At 42.3% G+C, this 22,416-nt stretch overlaps 1 protein-coding gene across 2 annotated transcripts; it reads left to right on the top strand.

Annotated features, from left to right (window-relative positions):
* The first annotated feature begins 208 nt into the window (after positions 1–208).
* Positions 209–22,343, top strand: pkn2a (protein kinase N2a). 2 transcript variants are annotated; one of them, XM_086273484.1, is made up of 23 exons: positions 209–503; positions 6,623–6,787; positions 6,964–7,099; positions 10,849–11,003; positions 13,868–13,997; positions 14,125–14,270; positions 14,434–14,641; positions 15,081–15,266; positions 15,485–15,594; positions 15,689–15,832; positions 16,944–17,019; positions 17,254–17,410; positions 17,713–17,839; positions 18,260–18,396; positions 18,653–18,728; positions 18,908–18,999; positions 19,088–19,264; positions 19,363–19,425; positions 19,509–19,585; positions 19,772–19,914; positions 20,027–20,134; positions 20,215–20,295; positions 20,384–22,343. In XM_086273484.1, exons 1-23 carry the CDS (start codon positions 483–485, stop codon positions 20,585–20,587), a joined length of 2,919 nt encoding a protein of 972 aa, XP_086129610.1. In that variant the 5' UTR covers positions 209–482; the 3' UTR covers positions 20,588–22,343. The 2 variants fall into 2 exon arrangements, with proteins under 2 accessions (XP_086129610.1, XP_086129609.1); XM_086273483.1 differs by lacking the exon at positions 209–503 and adding an exon at positions 3,859–4,213.
* The last annotated feature ends 73 nt before the right edge of the window (positions 22,344–22,416 follow it).

The following is a 22,416-nucleotide window of genomic DNA, read 5'->3' as shown; positions in this document are numbered from 1 at the left end:
TACTCCTCCACCTTTAATGTCTAATACGGCTGCTTCACATATGTAAGCCTTGATTTAATTTCTTTATTTGTGTTTGGGGAAGATTTGGGGATGTTAGCCTGAGGTGAGGCCAGCCTTTACGAAGTTTCTGATCACATGTGTGTAGTAGCTGTCCCGGCAGTGTTGCAGCTCCTCTGGGCGGACTCTTCTATTATAACCACCGCCTCTTTCTCCAGCTGCACTGGGACAGATTTATGCTTCAGCTTTTTATTTATGAGCGCCAGTCCACCCTCCTGGACTCCGCTAGGACGGTGCGAGCGCGTCAGAGAAGTGTGAAGACGGCATGGGAAACTCCGTGTACCCGAGATGACCGATGGTTTGGTCAAAATAGTGAAGTTTTTTTGTCGCCAGAGAGGGAAACTTAAAACAAGGTTTGCTTTTGGAGTCCCACCACCCCTCCCTCCGCTCTCCCTGTAGGATTTGATTCAAAGGCGAAAACCAAGATGGCCGCCGACTCCGTGCAGGTAGGAAAAGTTGACAACTGTTGCGAAAAGTGCGCAAACTTGCTCCAGAGGTGCAGTTAGAAGTTAGCTAACAATTAAAACGCTTTAAAACGAGGCTTGCTGTGAGTTAGTCGTGTGTTAGAGGACTGCAGGGCCTCTGCTAGGTCCCAGAAGGCTGCCTGGGAATTATCCATGGATTGAGGCCTGGCACACAATTGTCCAAACTAACTTTCAAACCGGGAATTTTGTGCGAAAACCGCCGTGTTATTTAATGTAAAGGATCCTGTTGTAGTAAACGAGGTTTAGCGTTTGCGTAACCGTAAAAGCTCTTAAATAGTGGCTGTTTAAAGTAAACGTACAGGTCTTAGTTAACCTGCGTTACTTTTTTGGGAAAATAAAAGTTGCCGCCGTGTGTTTAGATACTGGCAGTGTGCAGAAAATGTGGTAAAACTAGACAAAAAAGAAAAAATGTCGTCTTTGTAAAGAAAATGCTTTGAGTTTTCTTTTCCAAGCTCGTTATAAACTGGTTGAACGTATAACCAGCGACACCACAGCAGCCAGCTTAGTGCCAACTGCAACAGTAATGCTAGTTTCTGTTTTTAAAAGAGAGGCTGGAAGTCAGTGTTACGCTCTCCTTTTTTTGTTCGGTGTGAACAGTTATGACTCACTGATTAATACAGTTTCACTCGAGTGACGTCACTCCCCCCCTCCTCCTCCAAGTGCATCTTTATATCAGAAACACTGTTGAGTTGTGCGACAGCTCATCCATACAGCTCGTTGTCCGATGGCACTACTTTATGCGTGACCTCCAAAACTCGTGTTCAACTTGAAAGCTGCCTCACCTCCACGGGTGCGGGAACCTAATGCTGTATTTGTCATGTATGGATGACTCAGACCGATGAGGTGTTTAATTTGTGCATCTTAAATAATACATGCCACATGATCTAGGTAGATTATACAACACAGAATCTATACTTGTTTATACTTATTATATTTAAACATTATATTGCCTGGGAGCAGCCATGTTTGAATGCTGTACATGTGTAAGGACAGACATGTATGTAAGTTAGATTAGGCTCACAGACTAATCTTACTTTGAGGACTGGTTGATTTGTGTAATTAAAAGAGTGTAACCGTAATTTGGTTTGTACCTTTTGTTTTTCTTTAGAGCTAACGAATAACAAAAAGCAAAACCTTCACCGTAATGACTAAAACTAGATGATGTATTAATACTTCAACCAGACTTTTAACAACTCCATCACAGTAAGAGAATCGTGGACATTTGGATAATAATTTCGGTCTCTGTTTCAGAACCGTTACACCGGTTAAATTATAAGAAGATTTACTTTTACTTTCTCAAAGGTTAGCAATATAATCTGGAGTGAAATCTGACACTGCACATTTATGGTCGTGTGTGGGTGATGATGAATGATAAAAACAACAGTCGGCATAATGTAACAGGAAGGCAGTGTCAAATTTGTGTGCATGAATAAATAACAGTAGGACATGTTGGTTTCTCCGGTGCTGGGGTCTTTATCCTGTTAAAAGCCACACGTAGCTTTTAATTTTATCTTTGGCATTCTGCTAAATTTAAACACCTGCTTCTGGAAATTGGAGTCGAACTCAGCAGGGTGACAGGTGCAGGAAAGTGGTTTACCTCTCATTCAGGTTTTTTGGACACCTACTGCCTGAGGAGCTCAGAAATGACCTTTAGCTGCTGTGACGTGACATGTGAGGCGTTCCCTGCTGTTTGACTTGCTGTGGGATATGTAGACTGCTTGCGAGAAGGTTGCACTTGTAAGAGCTATCTTTATTAGCTTGTGTTGCTATTTTTGGCGGCAGCACAGAGTACAGGGCTGTGGCCAGTGCTCTGCAGCCAGCTGTGGGGGTAAGATAGACCGGGTGTCGGGTTGTAGGCTGCGATTAGGCCTCGCACAGAAATGGCAAGGGCTTGGCTTTTTTAGCACAGACTTCGATAGCGGGCTCAAACTTTGCATTGTCCTTTTGTGTGAGTGGAGCTCTTGTTGTTAGACTTCTACTTCTACCTGAGGTTCAGACCAAATGTTTGCTTTTACCTCAGTTGCCTTTCATGTCCCGGAGCTCTAAAGGAGCTCATTAACAAAGGTCAACATTTGTAGGTAACCCTTGCCCTACTCATTTAAGAATATGGCACCTTTTTTGTGTGCTTTTCCTTAGACGCGCATTAAGTGGTTCCCAGCAGGACTGTTTTTGTAACATCAACTAAAATATGTATCCACAAGGTTTTCGGTACTGTTTACATTTGTTGTGAAGCCTTGGATGTTTCACAGTGCAGCCAGCAGAGCCACACTGGCAAGTTCCCTCCATTCATCATGAACTGTATGTATTGTAGCGTGAGTGGAGACATTTGCTTACAATTTCTGCTCTGCTCGTCTTTGAACTTAGTAAGTCTCGAGTTCCCGGTATGATGTCACTCCCCCTTACGGGGTGATACGTTCTAGCGTCAAAAGATGATAAGAGCAGTTAGAGGTAAAGGAGCAAGTCAGTGAGGTATTGCAGTGAGAGGAGAGCTTGGTCTTTTTCTTTTATTTGATCTCAAAATTAAAACACAGGCCCCGCGGGGTCTTCTAGCTGATTAATTTCTGCCTTATCTGATTGGCCTTTCATGGATTTCCTTGCATTGTTGAACAGTAAAATAGGCCTCTTCTGGTGTCCTCCTGCTATCGTCATTCCACATTGGGCAGATGCAGCTACAGTGCAAACAAGTTTTGCAGAGCAGCCAACTTAAGAAGAGGACTCCCCCACCCCCCTCCCAGCTGTGACCTCCATTTTACCTACGAGTCGACCAGGATATGTGCAAACTATAGTTTCCTTTAAAGACTACTTATAGAAGAGAGGCCAGGATGGGGGAAGGGAAGGAATAAGCTGATGGAAAGCCCTCATCTTACCAAGCGTGATGCGTTTTCCTTAATATTAATCTGTCAGTCATATGCCATTGACTCGATTCAGGGTTTGGTCCAGGTACATGTGGTTAGCTCCTGATGTACCTTGTGTAATGATCAATTCAGGTACATGGTGATGGTCCTAGAAATAGCTTTTAATGTGAAACAGGGGTTCAATCCTTGGAAAGGAAGTAACTGTGAAGAGAGGTGGAAAACCAGAAATGCAGCTTGGATAAAGGACAATATACCACAGTCTTGTTTGAGAATTTCTTTCTCCACCATCACTGACACACACACACACACACACACACACACACACACACACACACACACACACACTGGCTGTCTATGGCAGGCACACTGCTTTCTGGTCTGCCATAGACAGCCAGCGTTGTTTTTTAACATGGGTTAATTTTAGCCACAGCCCTCTGCATGGAGTCAGATTAGGTCCCATTCTGGGCTGCTCTGACCTCACAGAGTGAGAAGCTAAGAGGGATTTGGCCATCGCTGCTCAGACGGTTTATCTTCCCTGCTGATGTCAATAGTCTGTAGGAGAAAGAAAGTGTGAAGAAGGGAAGGAAAAAAGCTGGAGAAAATCGGATCATAGTGGAGTGAATGATTGTGGCTTTGGGCAGAGCCTAGGTTGGTTACGCTCGTCTCACCTCCGTGGGAGAGGATACTATTAGCTTTATTAGACAACAGAAATCCACTGGAGTTGATGGGATGATCGTGGCTGGTCAGCAGAACGTGCGTGGACCGGTTTGTTCAATGGATCTAGAGATGGAATTGGCTGAAACCGATGAAGTTGTGGTAAGACAGAATGATCCTTTCAGCATCCTCTCATTAGCAAGTTTAAAGAGTAGTAAACCTTGAAACTGAAGATTTCTGATTAAACCTAACTACAGTTATGAGGGTGCAAATTTCGTACTGATGGGTTGAAAGCAACAAAGATTTTAACAAATCATTCTTTGTTTTCTTGAATAGAGTAAGTTAATGTCCTTCTGCTTACAGCCCAGGGGCTTTCAGGACGAGGCAGTGAGTTTCTCTCATGTTGAATCTGTTGTTTATTATTATTATTATTATTATTATTTTTTATTTTTTTTTTTCCCCAAAAAATCATTCTTGGAATAATAAAGCAAAGGCCTGGCTAATATTTTGTTTATTACAATTTGGCTGCTTTAATTAATGGTTAAAATGAAATGCCGGTCGTTCATTGTTGCCATGGAGCACAATTAAAAGGTCATGCTGACAACTTCATATTTAAAATCAGGAGATATTTTTCAAGCCAAATAACTTTTGCTTGAATGACTTTATAATAAAATGTAATATGCTAATAATCAGACCTTAGATGCTCACATACTAGTGGATCATTATGCTGTACTATGACCTTCTAGAGCAGAAGTGTTCAGGAAGCGACTTCTAATCCCTCTTTAGTTAAGGTGATGGTTTTAAGGATGCAGGTCATTGGTGACTGACAGCAGCAGGGAAAACAACACGCACAGCGGCTAGCTCAAGTTCAAAACACACCACTATGCTGGGGTGATGCCAGAACACCGTGAATGGGCTGCCTGCGCCGAATTTCTGAACCCCGTGTTTTGTTAATGGATATTTTCAGTGTAGTTGATGTGACACGTTCATTTCGCATAGTAATTTTATAATGTAGAGGTGAAGGGGGGGGGGACCCTTTAGTGTTTGGGGGATCAGTATTGTGGTTTCTGTATTACACAAGCAAAAGATCCCCAGCTCCATCCTGGGAAAACACCCACATCCCTATGGAGTTGCTTCAGGAAAGGCATCTGGTATAAAAACTTGTCAAATCAAACATGCGGGGCTACTCGATGCGGCGGCCTCTTGTGAGTAAGAGAGCAGTTGAGAGTAGGTCTAATATAGAAAAGACTGGCAATCTCTTGGTGATGAGATCATATAAATTTATGTGTCCAGGAAAACGCCTCTTTGGGCTCCAGAGCTTTGATGGTAATCAATAAATATTAAAAGCTTCAGCAAACAGGAGGATTGCATAATTGTAATATTGTCTACGCCTGTGCTGTGATGTCTGACTGAAATAGTCAGTTAAAGAAAAAGAAACTGGCTCGTGTGCTTTCTCGCTGAACAGAGGCGAAGGGTGAAATATGCTTCACTCTGCAAGTGGACTTCTTCCAGTTCTTTTCAAGGATCTTTATTTGTTGACGTGTGCATTAAAGGCTATGAATGATTGCTATATCTAGCTACAAAATCATGAAGTTGACAAAAAAAATGAAAAATCGTAAAATTAAAAGAAGAAAACATTTGAAGTTGGGTATCAAGCATAAGATGTACTATCTTGCATCAAAAAGCCAAAAATAACAGGAAAAACACGCGGGACCTCTGACTGTACGTAGCTGTGTCATGTGACCTGCTGGCTTTACCTGGTGCATTTCCTACTGGACCTGATTTTCGTTTATTATTAAAAAGAATTCCAAGAGCTTTTGAAAGATTCTCTCTGGCTGTGCGTGTTTCTCTTGTTTGTACAGTACCTTCTAATCTCAGCACGTCTCAAACATTTCATCACTCTGAGGGGGACAGTTCTTCTGCTTTTGCTGTTAAATGCTGTTTGATGACCAACATTAAGGTGCATTACCATGATCTTCCTATGCATTAAATCTACCAGGTGTTTGTTGGCTACTTCTTATTTAAAATAAAATACAAATCCCTTCTGTCTGCTCATCAGTCATGCTTACATGTGTAGTCACCACACAAAGACCAGGAACAATTCGGATTTGGTGAATATTTGCATTCAGGGCTTCAGATTTCACATGAACTTTGCTTGTGATTGTGAGAAACTCTAACTGCTGGGCCGAAATTGTTTTTAACTCCTCCTTTGTGTTTCCATCTCGTCATGAGCGCTCATGACGAGATGGAAATCCATGCATGTTATGAAGCAACAGCTTCAGCTGTTTTGCAATTCTGCACTTTAATGCAGTGCAGATTTGTTCTCTCCTTCATAGTTTAACGTTGATAAGACCTGTTGATTAAATGCTAGTTTAAAATGCCAGTGTGCACAGTACGTGACTGACCTCTGCTTGTCCTTTCCTCCTCTTTTTTTTTTTTTTTTTTTTTTTCCCTACCATCCCTTTACTCTTCTTCTTCTCCTCCCTTGCTGAACTACTCTTAATTACATTCCACATCTTCACCCTATCTGCTCTTTTGTTCCTCCTCCTCTTCCTCCTTCTCCTCCTCCAGGGGGATGCCCGGGGCCAACAGGTGGCAGAGCGTCTCGGTCTGGGACACAACCTGGACCTGTCGGACACCATGGTCCAACAAAAGCTGGATGAGATCAAGGAGCAGATCCGCCGTGAGATCCGTAAGGAACTAAAGATCAAAGAGGGTGCAGAGAACCTGCGAAAGGTAATGTCACAGATATAGTATAGTATCCGCTGTTTCCCTCAAAATGTCTAAATCTAAATATATTATGCAGTTTTTTCTATCTCTCCCTTGTCTAATAACATCACATTTATGATTAAGTTAATGGAGATGCTTTTCAAGGCTTTAAGGTGGTCTCCTCTCATTTTTCCGCCTCTCAGGTCACCACAGATAAGAAGAGCCTGGCTTACGTTGACAACATGCTGAAAAAATCTAACAAGAAGGTCGAGGAGCTTCATCAGGAGCTACAAGAACTTAACGCCCACATTGTGGTAAAAGACCCCGAAGAAGTGCTAGGTAATTACACAAGCACTAAAGGAGGGCAGGGTCAGATTCAATAGATGGTACCAAAGTAGGAAGGGGTTAATATAAGTAGTCAAATAATTAATCATCAGAAAAATAATGTTCCCACCTAAGTTTTTGTACAGCCACTTAAGTAAATGTAATAATGCCATGCAAAGATTAGCCTTCATACAATGAATATTTTCCATGTTAAACGTCCAGGAAGTCTGTCATAACTTAATAATTACAAAAGCTGCCTACATCAGGTTTACAGGGCCGAAACTTTCATTTAAGCTTTGGTAAAAACTGTAACCAAATCAATACACCCATGTGTCACCGCCATCAGATGGACAGCGTCTTTTTAAAATCAAATACCTGACGTTAAGTTTACTTTAAGCTTCACATGCAGTTTTTCATATACACACAGTGTTTGTTTAATTGTCTTATATGACCGAAAACTCGCTGAATAATTAACAGATGAAGCACTGATGAAAATAAACTGTAGCTCCAGTCCTAATTGGCTTGTTGCAAATGACAGCACAGTCCAGGAGTCATGGTCTTGGACACTTTTCTTTTTTTTAAGTCTTATTATGAAGCTCTGTTTCTTTATATCTTAAAGTGTTCACATTTATTGTCGTCTTGTTTGCAGTCGTAATCGTACGCTGGCATTCTTGTTTGCAGCCAGTGTTTTTTAAAGCTAAATTCATTCTCAGCTATGAGTTTATCCAGGTCACATAAGGCAACAGGCCACTCTTCCAGTTAATGTATGTGTAGCAGTCTTATGGTTTAGCTGTAAATGCACAGCACCAAATAATTTTGTCTCTGTTGTGTCAGACGAGCACCTATGTAAACACACACAGAGCACATTCAGTGTTTGGAGGTGACTCACTCTCCAGAGGCTGACATTGTTGCATTCCACATTCCCGTGGCAGTTACAATGAGCTGTCGATTGTTCCTCTCCGAGGCTGTTGAAAGCCTGCTCCTTTGCATTTGTTGACAACAGTGGAATTTGGAGAGAGTGGACCACAGCAGCATCTGTGCATTCAGTGTGCTTTTTGTCACAGTAGCTGCCTTTTAGGGTAGCTGTTGGTGGCAAATGTCTGCGCAAATTCAGGAAGAGAAGGAATGGTATTTGTCTGCCTGTTGCCGTCACGTTGTCCCGGCTCATTTGACAATAGGAAGTTGATGAGGAGGGATTTGTGAGTGTGTGTGTGTGTGTGTGTATTTGTTTGCTGGAGGAGGGAAGGGAAGTTGTCTTAGTAAATGGTTATCTTAAGTGAAAATAAATTTAGCCTGACTCTGCGACCTATCTGGTGAATAAGGGCTTTCTTTTTAAGTGACGCGAGGCCAGTGGAATGTCGCTGGCCATCGCAAAAACGGCCAAGAGGGACTGAGCGCAGTTCAGCTCCTTAGACACGAGACAGCTTCTTGAAATATGTTCAGCTCTTGTTCCCTGAATTAGCAGGAAGGAGTTGCTCTGTCTCTCCGAGCAGCCCAGAATGTGTTTCTGTTCCAGGAGAAAGTTGAGGGGGCTCTGGTTATTCTCCGCCACTCAGCTGAGGAGGCCAGAAATGGACTGACTCGCACTCAGGCGCTTTGTGTGAGCAGCAGGGGACACCAGTCAGGTCCCTCTGTCACATATGATCTCATTCATAAAGAAAGCTAACCCCGACATCGTCTGTTATTAAGTCTCAATCTGTTTGCCTACCGCTCATCACACACAGGTTTAAGGTTCCCACTCACGATGTACTAGTTTAGACGGTGTAAGCATGTCTCATTGCCTTCTCATCAGATGCAGATGGGGTTAATCTGAGGGAGGGTTCCCCTTGTCGATTGTCCAGCAGTGACATCAGCCCTGCAGCTATCTTGTCCTACGGCCCAGCAGGGACTGGATCACTCTTGGAAGAGGCGGGGGTTGTAGTCCTTAAATTCTTGGCTCAATGCGACCTCAGCCAAACCGCACCCCCAGGCGAAGAGGAAAGCCCCAGACATGTACTAGATGACACAAGCAGCACTTCTGCATGCGTCTTTTTAAATAGATGTCCTGTGACAGTTTTGCCCCGAGCACCTCTAAAATTCTCACCTTGCTCCACAGGCTTTTCTGCAAATACTCTGCTTTTCTTGTCTAGCCCTACCTCTTCAAGTGTGTCACCATATCAAAGCGTTACCCTGGAAGGACTAGCATCCTCCCCTCCTCCACATTAACAGAAAACTCAGCAGTGAAGCGCTCTCTCAGCTTATTAAGTCTCATTAGATGAATCATTTAGACTTTTAGTTCAAAGAATAAGTTACTTCCTTTTTGCCCGTATCCCGCAGGTGCTCAAAGGAATCGTTAGAGGGTGTTTTGATGAAGCATTCGGACTGAATGAATCACAGACCTGCCTGCTGGTTATTGTTATCTGCATCTGGCTTTGTCTCAGAGTACAACGCCGTTTCTTTGCCAGTGTTATTTTGGGTCTTGACACCTTCAGTGAACTGTTGGTCTTTGGTTATGTCATGTGACATGTTTTGTGTCTTTGGATTTGGAAAACTCACTAAAAAACAGAGCTGAGCTTAAAGGCTAGAAGTTAAATACATAATGAAGAGTACCATGTTAAAGGACCTTGCAACAGATTGGAAGGGTTCATGCTTCAGATGTGGGCTCACTTAAAGAATGCTCTGACTCTTTTCTAAGACTACTAGCTTTATGAAAACATAGCTTCTGAAACTCAACTTGCAAGTCAAGTCAGGAGAAGTCGGGCAGGTTTTTTTGCCCACCTCACCCGTGTGTGTGTGAGTGTGAGAGTGAATGTTCTGCTCTGCTTTCAGCTGCAATGATCAGCTTGGAGAGGGTTTTTTATTTTTTATTTTATTTATTTATTTTTTACCTGCACCTTTCAAGTTCAGACTTGACCAAAAAACACAACAAAACAGTGAACCTATCCACCAGGTCTGTGGTCCATCTCTGAGAGTAGACGACAGTGGGTTTAAGTATCTCTGTGTGTTTGCCTGTGTGCATTTATGTGTAAAAGGAAAAACAATTAAATGTCTACAGATCTATGGACAGATTATTGTTTAGTCTTTGCAGCCTGTGGGATCTGGACATGGATCATTTTTAAGAGTTGATATTCTGTTGCATGTATCTTTTTTGGGTTTACTTTGTCTTTGCATAAACAGTATAGGCACTAGTACTGGCAATCATCTGCATGTTCACACTTGTGTGTTGTTCCTTTTTTTTTTTTTTTTTTTAAATGCGTACAATAGAGACGGCCGCAGGGGTTTCCCTGTGCTGTTGAGATCAGAAATGACAGCCTTTCATATTACAACTCCTGAATACCAAAGCATTAAAGCCAAACTCAGACTGAATAGTTGTGGCTTCACATTTGAAGGATTTCCGTTCTGAGCAAAAACTTGTTTGAAAAATCCACGAAGCTTAGCTGACAATAGATTTCTTAATCCTAATGTTGTTGACTTCTGTAGTAGTTTTTGTGCTAAGTCAAGCATTGTGCTAACAAACCTCATCAAGTCATAAACAGCACACCCTTCTGAGCATGTAAAGTGTTCACTGAAGTTGCAACAGGACACGCTTTATAAGCAGTTTATCAATCCTTTTGCAGAGCTGCAGGATTGTTTAGCTTAATAAAAAATGGCGCACACATGCTCCGTTAATATTTGTAGCCTCTGCATATTTGTGCCAAATGTAACATGCTTTATGTAATGTCTACAATTGTTTCCAGATGGCCATAAGATGCTAACTTTTTTTTCTTTCCTCTTCCTTTACCCAGAATGCCCTTTAACACCAGGTACCCCTAACAGCGAAGCAAGAATGTGCACCAGCAGCAACCGACTGGCGGCCTTAAAACGGCAGGTTGACATTGAGCTAAAAGTCAAACAGGGCGCCGAGAACATGATTCAGATGTACTCCAACGGGTCCTCCAAGGTAGGCGAAGGGTTACCCGGAGATTCAGGCTTGCTCTGGTTCACGTCGGACACATTCTGATGATACTTTATTTAATGAATAGATTCACTTCTACATAGCTGACTGCTTCTTCTGTTTTAGTCTTTGTTCAGTAAAAATAACAATGCTGAGATCTGGAAGCACAATATTAGCCACAGTTATGTACAAACGATGATGTTGCTGGGTGGTAACATTATTACCTCAAACTAAACATATTATGTGTTTATACAGTCAACAGACACACTTCAAACCAGTTGGCATAGTGCCGTTTTGAGCTGTGTGGGTTCAGCCTGAACCTCATTTAAATTCAACAACTTAAAAACAAAATGTTCTGCTCCTGGCACCTTAAAGAAAGCAAGTAAGCAAAAACACCACCTGTAACTGCAGTAGGAGTGTTTTTGTCATCTCAATCCGGGTGATTTGGATGGCAAATGATTGTGATTCTTTACGGTTTAAAAAAGATGACATATCTTTACTACTTTGGAAAACGAATAAAATGCAGCGGTACAGATTCAGCGTTATAGCCGTCTTCTTGTGAGCTGTCAGCATTTCAGTAGATTGCTTTCCCACCACCACCCAGTGGCTCACTGCCATGATAACAATAGGACCAATTTTCCTGTGAAATTTGTGATTATCACTGATCTGTTAGTTTTCACATATTTGCATGTAATTGTGTATTTACTCAGAAAATGACAGCGCGAAGTGTGTCTGCCTTACCTGGACTTGAGCATGCTTCATCACAGTGATGAATGAATTTACTTAAGGGGCTCACTACTATTAATTAAGCTAGATTTGTACTTGCAGAACCAAGGATTTTTTTAAAAGTCATTATGAACAAATGATGAGGCTTGCTGGTTAATCTGAGTATCTGATTTGACCTTTTCCAAAACACTACTTAGTGTAATTTTTGTACCGCGGGTTGTCAGTTTCCAGACTCATAATCACAAGTGCTTAGACTACTTAAGGTAAAGTCTTTGCAGAGAGGTGCTGTGAGCATAATCGCATGTTAACTGGAGCCGGCTGGCCTGTTGCCATTATGAATACCAGGCTGCTGCATGGCAGGTTTGCTTTTATAGCTTCACTGTAGGGGAGGAGGAAACGGGAGAAGGCGCTGACACATACTGTGTGTCATATGCACTGCTGTTTGTTCACAAAGCTCTGTTGGTCCTTGTGTGTCCTCGAGTCCTCAGAATCAGGGAGGACTATAATTTAGTTGGGAGGTGTGCGTTAAGTCACGAAGACCGGTAATAACAGCCGAGAGCCTCTCGTGTTAAGCTCGGCCCTTGTATCCGTCAGTAGTAATTCAAGCCGGTGTGTAGTAGATGGTTTGGTGTAGTCTGGGGTTTCTGGATTGAATTGGAATCATTGGCAAACCCCAAAGAGGTTTTAAGCCGAGTCGAAGGAACTGTAATAACATTATTTCTAACATTTATTTTTTGTTTTTTTTGGGTTTTATTTCCTTAACAAAAACAGACATGGAGCCTTTGGTTTCATGAAACATGCACACGACTCATTTTGTGTGTGTGTGTGTGTGTGTGTGTCTCTCAAAATCATCCTAACCTGACAGAGTGTGCGCTGCGCTAGCGTACTGCCACTCCCTGGTTTCTCTAAGGAGACACGTTTGCCTAGAGGTGTACCATGCAAAGAGTGGTGGAACTGCTGTCAGAGTGACGCTTAGACTCGAATTCACAGCTGAAGAAAGTGACACAAAAGTGTGTTGAGTTTGAAGCTTGAAAGAGCCGAGTTCTCAGGAGTGACAGTGTGTTAGAAATATAAAGGTTGTAGTGTCCGGTAGCAGGTGGAGACCAAGGACCACCTGATCTGTCCATCCAAGATGAGTGGCCCACTGCAATCGTAACTGGGAATAACTGCAAAAATGCTGGAATGTAGTGTGATGATAGGTTATTGCCTTTTTAACCAGTGTGTGGCTCTATTAATGTAATTTAGGTAAACTGTGTGAATACTTTTATTTTATTTATATTTTTTATTTGATGAGAGCTGCGTCTTTGTTCATAAACTCTGCTTGAGGCAGTTCTACATTTGTAATGAAGCAAACTGAGGTTAAGGATATTTTGAGGAATCTCAGATTTGTGTGTGAATCATGTGGTTTAACTTTGAGTTTGTGAGTACCAACTGTTTGTGAATGAGGCCCCTTGCTTTTACTGTACATAGACAATGTCATGTAATCACCACCCACCAAAAACCGAAAACTCTTCTGCTTTGAAATGATATAATTTAGCTTTTTATTGCAGGATATTGTTAATAAAACTGTTTTGGTGGAGGACACTTGAATTTCTGGTGAGTGTAGTTTGAAAACTGTAATGCAATAAGCATTAAGGGAGCTGTAAATTGATTTGCATTGTCTGGCTTGCTGGGGCGGGTGTAAGCGACCTTTCCCTGTCAGACCGACGGAGGCACCTTCCAGTTGGAACTATTCCTCTCCTGATGTCAGAGAGGAAGTGCCTGTTGAACGGAGGCCTTTCCTGCAAGCGCAGATATCAACAACCAGGATTTAAACTTAACAGGAATTTGGGGTGGAGTTTGCTTACTCCAATGTGTGTTTGCACGTAGGAAAGGTTCAGCAAACACAGCAGTGCACACATTTTTTTTTTTTCTTTGGTGAATAAGATTTTCCATGTTGTCATTTAGACTTCAAGTCCAATTAACGGCACGAACGGGTGTCTGGGCTTTTTGTGTTACATGCAACAAAACAGAACACGTGCAGAGGGATTAGGTGCATTTAGACAAAATGTTATTGAATCCTCTGATTTGGTCATCAATGGTCTGTAGAGATAAAATACCTCCCTAATGAGCGGTGATGGTTTAGTTTCCAATTTTACTCACAGGATCGTAAGTTGCTAGCAGCCGCTCAGCAGATGCTTCAGGACAGCAAGACGAAGATTGAGTTCATCAGGATGCAGATCCTCAAGGCCAGCCAGGCCAGCGAGCTGAGCTTTGAGAACAATGATGTGATGGGTGAGCCTTCCCTTCCTTCAGAGCTTTTTTTTTTTTTTCTGAGGAGATTAAAACAGAAAGACAGAAACAGTGGTTATAAATCCGATGTCATCAGAGTGAATGATTTAAGTGTGACCTTGTACTCCAGAAAAGCCCATCATCAGCCCTTTAGATCTGCGGGTGGAGGAGCTGTGTCACCATGCCAAGATAGAGGCTGCGGTAGCCGAGGGAGCCAAGAATGTCATGAAACTTCTGGGCTCTGGAAAAGTCACAGAAAAGAGGGCACATTCAGAGGTAGGCTGTGTAAAACTGGACAACAAGTCAAAATCTGTCACTTTTGAGATCATGCAATCTTAGACTTGAGATGAAATGGATCTCTGGACTGCTGTAGTAAAATAATTTCCTTTCAATCTGTCTTAATTCGCTGCCTTATCCTCTTCCTTTCCTTTCCTTTCAGGCCCAGGCTCGTTTCAATGAGTCCAGTCAAAAGCTTGACCTTTTGCGATATTCTTTGGAGCAACGCCTCGCTGAGTTGCCTAAAAACCATCCTCGCAGCAACAGCATCATAGAAGAGCTGTCCCTGCTGTCGTCACCAGCCCTCAGTCCCAGATCCAGTATCATCTTCCCACAGTACAGCACCGTGACCAAGCCTGCAGCACTCACAGGTAACTGGACTATTGAGCTGTTCCTAATCACTAACAGTGCAAATATGACTCTGTTTCTAAAGGTGGTCTATTGGTTTTTTGTTTGTTTCTTTACCCTTTAATTTAAAGTTGTATCCACTTTTAAGTATACTGAGCTGATCTGTGTGGACTGGTTTTTATTTTTGGTTGTAATACAGTGTGTACTTTTTGCTGTTGAATCAAAAAAAGAAGATGGATTATTAGACAATCAGATCTGGTTGGTTGGTTGGTTGATTAGTTGTTTTTTTTCCCCCCTAGTTATTTGGAGGTGTACAAATTATAGTCCAGTTTAGGAGCAGACAGTAAACTGGGCTAGCTCATTATACCAGTACATGGTGTCACTTGAAGTAACCTGAAGTGGGAACAAATTTGTGCAGGAGCAATTGTATAACACGTGTGTCCTGTCCTCGCTCACCTCCAGGCACATTAGATGTCAGGCTAATGGGCTGTCAGGATCTACTGGAAAATGTCCCAGGTCGTTCCAAAGCTGCATCTGTCCCGCTGCCTGGCTGGAGCCCCAGCGAGACCCGCTCGTCCTTCATCAGCCGAGCAAACCGAAACCGCGGCGTGAGCTCAAGGAACTTAACCAAGAGCGAGGAACTCTCCAGTAAGTACATCTGATCTCGTACACAAAATAATTACCGAAAGATGAACTGTGATATTGTGCTGATTCACAAACAAATGATCTGTTTACTTAAAGTGTGGGCATGACCCAGAGCAAGTCACACCTGAAACTATAATATGGGTGAAGTGAAGCAACTGCCTGTTTAATACCAACGGGGATAGAATTGGGGTTTTGTTAATAGCTCAGTGCTTTTTCCTCAGATGAGATCAGTGCAGTGTTGAAGCTGGACAACACAGTGGTAGGACAGACGAGCTGGAAACCAGTCAGCAATCAGGCATGGGACCAGAAGTTTACATTGGAGCTGGACCGGGTAACACACACATTTCCACCCTTGAACTACACCTGCGCTGTTGACTCTGTGTTTATACAGCACGGACGCTGAGTTTCACATCTTTGCGTTGCAGTCCCGGGAGCTGGAGATCGCTGTGTACTGGCGGGACTGGCGTTCACTCTGTGCTGTCAAGTTTCTGCGGCTGGAGGACTTCCTGGACAACCAACGTCATGGAATGTGTCTGTACCTGGAGCCACAGGGAATGCTGTTTGCTGAGGTATACAAACACCATTTCAGTTTAATTCCATAAAAGGGGGATAAGTAGTTGTAACTGTCGGCATATTTTAGTAATCTAAAAATTGAAAAAAGTAATTTAAGTAGTAAATTAGCTTTGAATGGTCACAATTAAACATTATCTGGTAGGACATGTATGGATAGACATACTTACTTATACTTATAGGAAATAAAATTGGAAACATGGTGAAGTGTGTCAGTTGGTGATCTTTTTGCTTATAAAAGCTCACTTTTAAACTTGAAAAAAAATTGTAAATTATAAGAAATAAATACTCTGAGAAGACCTAGACTGGAATCTTGGTAAAGTCTGTCCACAGAAGAATATTTCAAACGTATTGTGGAGATGTCCAACTCCATGTTTTTTTTGTTTTTTCATCGTCTTTATTAGAGCAGTTTCATCACTGGGTTCATCCACTGTCTGAAACAAGCTCCAAAACAACAAGTTTTTAGCTTCTCTGCCTTTAAGCCAGCTTTCTTCTGATTGGTTGCCCCTTGTAAAGAGAAGGTTTAAGCAGCAGGTGGGTGGGGCTTCTGCACTCGCACTCAGTCAGCTGTTATTGAGGGTATCTCCTCGATATCAAACAGATCCAGGAGTACAAAAAACTTGCCAATAAAATGATATCTGGAGCAGCCTGAAGGTTGAGTTCTGAAATAACAACGTGCCGTAAACTAAGTGTGATTGTTAAGCTTTTGTTGCAAGACGGGGTTTAAATAATCGCTCACAGATAAAAACAAACTAATGACAGTCACTTGCCTCAAACAGTGTCTGCATCAGAAGTGTAGTTTTAATAGATGTTGTGTGTAAAATTACTCATGCATTAAACTTAAAATAAAATCAGAAGGTTTTACTGTTGGATGTAAGATTGTAAGATTAGATGTGGAGCTTTTTCAGTGTGATCTAATCCTGACAGAAATCTGTAAAGTGTTACGGGTGTGCATGATTTGGCACACGTTTGTGTTAGTTTCTAGTCTTGCGACAGCGTGTCCTATGCTTGTGCATAACTACAGACATGTGTATTTGCACAGGAGTAAAGAATGCACAGGAAACAGATGTTTTGTTTTGTGAAATTACTTTTTTATTTCTCTGTTTTCAGGTAACATTTTTCAACCCTGTCATAGAGAGACGACCAAAGTTGCAAAGACAAAAGAAGATTTTCTCCAAACAGCAAGGTGAGTCGCTGCTGTGAAGCCATCATGTTCTTATTTCTAAGGCAGCAGTGATGGATTCTTGGTTGACTTGCGTGTTTAAATATATTCAGTGATTCTCCAGTGTTCATACATTTACTAAGTACTGTATGTAATTTCCTCGGATCCCTTACTTATTTGGTTGCATATTCCTGATTCTCTTCTTCCATTATTCATTTTTTCCTTACAGTCTTTTTCCTGTCTTTTACTCTTTGTCAGGTAAAACTTTTCTGCGAGCCCCTCAGATGAACATCAACATCGCCACCTGGGGCCGTCTGGTTAGAAGAGCCATACCAACCGTCAGCACAAACTCCTTCAGCCCACAGGCGGCTGAGACTGGATCCAGCAGCCTGCCTGGTTCACCCACACCCAGCAGGTACACAGCCATACAGCAACCACAGACTGTATAGAAAAGATGTGTATAGCCACTGTGACATCTGCAATTTTATTTTTGATCTCTGCCTTCTTGTAGGGTGCTAAGTAATTAACTAATGCTAGAAAACTTGTTTAGCATCTGCATAGCTCCATAAAGTGTATGGCTGCATTGCAAAGATTTTTACTTGCATGTAAACATGCATTTTAATGCTGTAGTGTTTGCCATTTTACATGAGTGTCTATGGGCACAGCTGCTCGGTAAGAAGAACTTTCACCACTGCTGTACTTCTGTCCCTTACACAGCGACCCGCTGGTGACCAAGCTGGACTTCGACAAAGAGCCCACTCCAGGGCCCAAACGTTACTCCATACCCGATGACATCCGAGAACCACAAGTGCATCACAGTGTTTCTGACAAGGGGGAAGTACAGGTATGGTTTTGTTTAAGGAATTACAAGAAGTGGTGATAAGACGCATGCGAGCTGATACAATCACAGATGCAGTCATGCTGAGCTCTCTGAGAATCTCCTGTGCGTAAAAGTCCACCATGCTGGGCCTCATTCCTGTCAGCTGGAAGGAAGTGTGTTGTTGCCAAACAAGTGAAATTTAATTTAAAAAATAAAAAAAAAGGAAGGAAATATTAGATTGTTACGCACTGAGAGAAATGATTTTTGAATTATGTTTTGTTAGTTAGATTCTTTAATAGAAAACCTTTATTTCTCCAACGTTAGTTTTCATCTACAGAGAAACACTAAAGACTAAATTTAAAGTCACAACAAATAGGTGACCAGCACTGTTTTCATATTTACCCTGTGTGTCTCTTTCTGTTCTCCTGTGTTTCCTCTCCGCAGGATGCACTCGCCTCATTTGACTTCCTCAACAAGAGAATCAGCACGGTGATGAAGCCAGATATGGATGGAGTGGTGCACCATGAGTTCCAGCATCCAGACCTGGAGCTTACAGCCATTCAGAAAGACACAGAGATAAGGTAAGGAGGGTCACTGCTTGCCATGTATATGCTACTTTAAAGCTTTGAATTGGTTTCCTTCAAATAAAAACGACTTACTACTCAAAACAAATTACACTGGGTTAAACACTGCCCCCTGGCTTTGGCTCCAAGTCACTGAATTTTCATGGTGGTGTCTCTTTCCTTGTTTTGTTTTGTTTTGCTGTAACTTTAAAGTTTAATGCAGGTTGGTTTGGAGTGAGTGAGTACACTGATGTATGCACTGGTCTCCTTCTAGGGAAGAAGAGCCGTTCCAATTCAGTCTCCAAGACTTTAAATGCGTGGCAGTCCTTGGACGGGGTCACTTTGGAAAGGTACTTTGAATAAAAATGCTGCTGATGATTATCTTCTTGACATTTCTACTATATTAAGAATGTTTAGTCAATTTAAAAAAAAAAAAAAAAAAATGTTTGCCATAAATTTTCTGTGGACTGAATAACTTTTAGTAGACAAATCAAGCAGGAAAAAACTGAAGTGTTCATCTCCTCCACAGGTGCTTTTAGCAGAATACAAAAGCACTGGAGAGATGTTTGCCATCAAAGCTCTAAAGAAAGGAGACATTGTGGCTCGCGATGAGGTCGACAGGTACTCACTTAAAGCTCTTTCACAAACCCCCCACTGTCAGGTCACTTCGGTGTAATGTGGTGACTCAGCTTCCTCCTCTCTTTGCCAGTCTGATGTGCGAGAAGAGGATCTTTGAAACGGTCAACAGCGTCCGTCACCCGTTCCTGGTCAACCTGTTTGCGTGTTTCCAGACGCAGGAGCACGTTTGCTTTGTGATGGAGTACGCGGCTGGAGGCGACCTGATGATGCACATCCACGCTGATGTTTTCTCTGAGCCCAGGGCTGTGTGAGTGTCTTGTTAACGTGTGGGCAGGACCACAAACTCTCACAGCGGCACGTCGTCTAAATCTCCTGTGTTTTTTTTTTTTTTGTACCTTTTTGCAGGTTTTATGCAGCCTGCGTTGTTTTGGGATTACAGTTTTTACATGACCATAAGATTGTGTACAGGTAAGGCCTGAGAAATTTAAAGTAATACTTCAATTCAAAGTCAGGGTCCCGAAAGTTATTTTTGCTCTCATTGCAATTTTCAGAGATTTGAAGCTAGATAACCTGCTCCTGGATACAGAGGGCTATGTAAAGATTGCTGACTTTGGGCTTTGCAAAGAAGGTAAATGGATGATGATGTCAAATTGAAACTTTGAGAGTTATTGAAAGCATAACCCTGTGGTAGATTGTTCACTCCTGTGCTGTAAGATCTTCAGAGAAGCAGAGTTATGAACTTGCTCCATCAGTTGTTGGAGGTACACATGTAGATTTGTTTTGGAGTGATGGACGTGCTCTGTGCTGCCTTCAGGAATGGGTTTCAGGGATCGCACCAGCACGTTTTGTGGCACACCAGAGTTTTTAGCTCCGGAGGTGTTAACTGAAACGTCGTACACCCGCGCTGTGGACTGGTGGGGCCTGGGCGTCCTCATCTTTGAGATGCTGGTTGGAGAGGTGAGCATGTGTTTCGTCAAGATGTCAAGAATCCATCATTTATTTCTTGAATATGTTCCTTACATCAGGTTTTGTTTTTGTTTTTTTTCTCCTTGGCACGTCTCTCTTTCAGTCACCCTTCCCCGGTGATGATGAAGAGGAGGTATTTGACAGTATTGTCAACGATGAAGTCCGCTATCCACGGTTCCTCTCAACTGAGGCCATCTCCATCATGAGGAGGGTGTGTAGACAGACAAGAAACGGTCTCTTTGTGCTCCTGGGTGTAAACTTTAACATTATATTTTTTGTCTTTGTGCTCAGCTTTTGAGGAGGAGCCCAGAAAGACGGCTGGGAGCAGGAGAAAAGGATGCAGAGGAGGTTAAGAAACATCTCTTCTTCAGGGTAAGAGGCGCAAAGAGAAAGTTATCACTGTGGTAATCAAAGAAAAGAACGCTGTTGTTACCCACTTGCTCTCTGTCTTTATTGATAGACCATCGATTGGACCGGGCTTTTGGCCAAGAAGGTGAAGCCGCCGTTCGTCCCGACCATCCTGGGCTCCAGTGACGTCAGCAACTTCGACGATGAATTTACCTCAGAGGCTCCGATCTTAACCCCGCCCAGGGAACCCCGAGTGCTGAACTCCGAGGAGCAGAACCTGTTCTCTGACTTTGATTACATCGCTGACTGGTGTTAGCTCCGCCTGAATCACACACACACACACACACACACACACACACACACACACACACACACACACACTGTGAACCAAGCACAGCAATGACTGTAGATCCCATTTTTTTGTTTGTTTGTTTTTTAAATCCTTAAACAAGAACAGACAAACTCTTCCCTGCCCCTCATGTTTGGGGAGGAGCTTTCGGGCAGAACTGTGTGCCATTGAGAAGAAAGTCCAGATGCCTCCTGAGGACACACACTTACTACTTCTTTTTTTTTTTATATCCACATGAAGAACTTTTCTTTTTTTAAAGGAGAGGGGAAAAAGAATGAATTCTGTTGTTGGAGAGTGAAGCAGGCGGGATGTCCTCCTGTACAGACTGCCATCGTGTCCGTTGTCTGACCACTGAGAATGTTTTCCACATGAACTCTGAGAAAACGGCAACATCACAGTCATGCTATTTAGAGTCACTGTTTTCAATTTTTTTTGATCTGTACAGATAATATTCAGTCGTATATTTTATTGTTTTGTTTTGTTTTGGTTTTTTCGTTAGTCTCGAAGCCCTCGCCGTACCTTATCTCACTGTAAAGTTCTGCAGCAATCGCATCTGAAAGTGGCGCTCATTGAATTTGAAGTGCTTAAAGCATCGTCACTGAATAGTCAACAACAACAAAACATCTTGACGACTACTACTACTACTGCTTCTTGACTTGAAAACAAGTAAGAGTATTCACTACATATTCTTTTGGGTCTAGCGGTCCAGTTTACCTCCTTTTCCTCCCAGCGTGTCCACCTGAAGCTTCCATGTCTTACACACCGCCCAAACTGGTAAATGAATTACTGTTTATTTTGAGCCGAGTTCATTAAAATGCCCTTTGGCTGGGGAAAAAAATGATGAAAAACACTAAAATTATCTTGTCTGGTGCCCTCTAGTGGCCTCGCTGCTTTTAGTGACCAGCTGTGGAGTTGATACAGTATCCAGTCGAGCATCACGATCAAACCATAACATTATATGACCGCTGGTTTTGCGCTTTGATTCCTTCATGTCCTTACAGAACAACCATGTGTTGGACTTGACTTCTTCTTTCTTTTACCTCAGTAAAGACACTAAAGCGTCTCGCCCAGTTACAGCTACCGAAACCAAACTCATCCTGTCCTCCTCGGGAGTAGCAGAGGAGCGGCTCTCTGTAGTTTAAACAATCTGACACACTGAAAGTTTACATAAAGGCAGATTTAATGAGGTGGTTTTGTGCAGAAGTCGGTGTCCTCAGCTGTTGCTTTGGAAATGAGGCTACAAAGCTCATAGTAACTTCAGGTCTCCATCCAGAAGCCATTTGAAAGCTTCCTGTTGTTCAGGTTACATGTTGTAGCTGACATAGGGGGCACGGCACTCTGTTAGTGTGGCTGTTCTGTATAAACTGACTCAAATGTTGCAGACCTGTTTATGAATCACTACAGGGGGAGGGCAGGGTATATTTTATATAAATATATATACATACTGTATGTATACAATTAAGCTGAAAGCACTAATTTTATCAATAGTTTTTAATTATCAATGTTTCTTAATGAAAATAGATTGTACAAAGTGTTTGTTTTTTATTCTTTTGCTTGTGCATGTTGTTGCCAGAACAGATGAACTTTATGGATGGTACACCAAGTACTCACAGCAGTTGCTCTTCATCCTCCGGTGTAAAAAAACAAAGAAAATCAAAGGCATTGTTGCAGTCATTGTTTGTTGCCCATCACGAATGCACAAATTAAACATTTGTAACAGTGACTTTGTTTCTGGTTTTCCATCACCTCTGGAAGTTTGAGGTCATCTCCACATACACAGAAAGTTTAGTTTGATC

This window comes from Aulonocara sp. 'chitande type north' Nkhata Bay, linkage group LG18, assembly GCF_057382095.1.
Source record: "Aulonocara sp. 'chitande type north' Nkhata Bay isolate Kocher_YH1m ecotype deep benthic linkage group LG18, A_spYH_male_GT1.1, whole genome shotgun sequence".
Classification (NCBI taxonomy): domain Eukaryota; kingdom Metazoa; phylum Chordata; class Actinopteri; order Cichliformes; family Cichlidae; genus Aulonocara; species Aulonocara sp. 'chitande type north' Nkhata Bay.
Note: the sequence above shows the minus strand (reverse complement) of the source record. Positions and strands in the feature narration are given on the sequence as shown.

What these genes read in the sequence shown, in the direction of transcription:
- pkn2a (XM_086273483.1), top strand. Translation starts at nt 4,127, where the DNA reads ATGATCGTGGCTGGTCAGCAGAACGTGCGTGGACCGGTTTGTTCAATG. An exon ending in GTGCAGAGAACCTGCGAAAG is followed by an intron (nt 6,788 to 6,963) that starts GTAATGTCACAG and finishes TCCGCCTCTCAG; the next exon opens with GTCACCACAGATAAGAAGAG. An exon ending in GACGGGGTCACTTTGGAAAG is followed by an intron (nt 18,729 to 18,907) that starts GTACTTTGAATA and finishes TCTCCTCCACAG; the next exon opens with GTGCTTTTAGCAGAATACAA.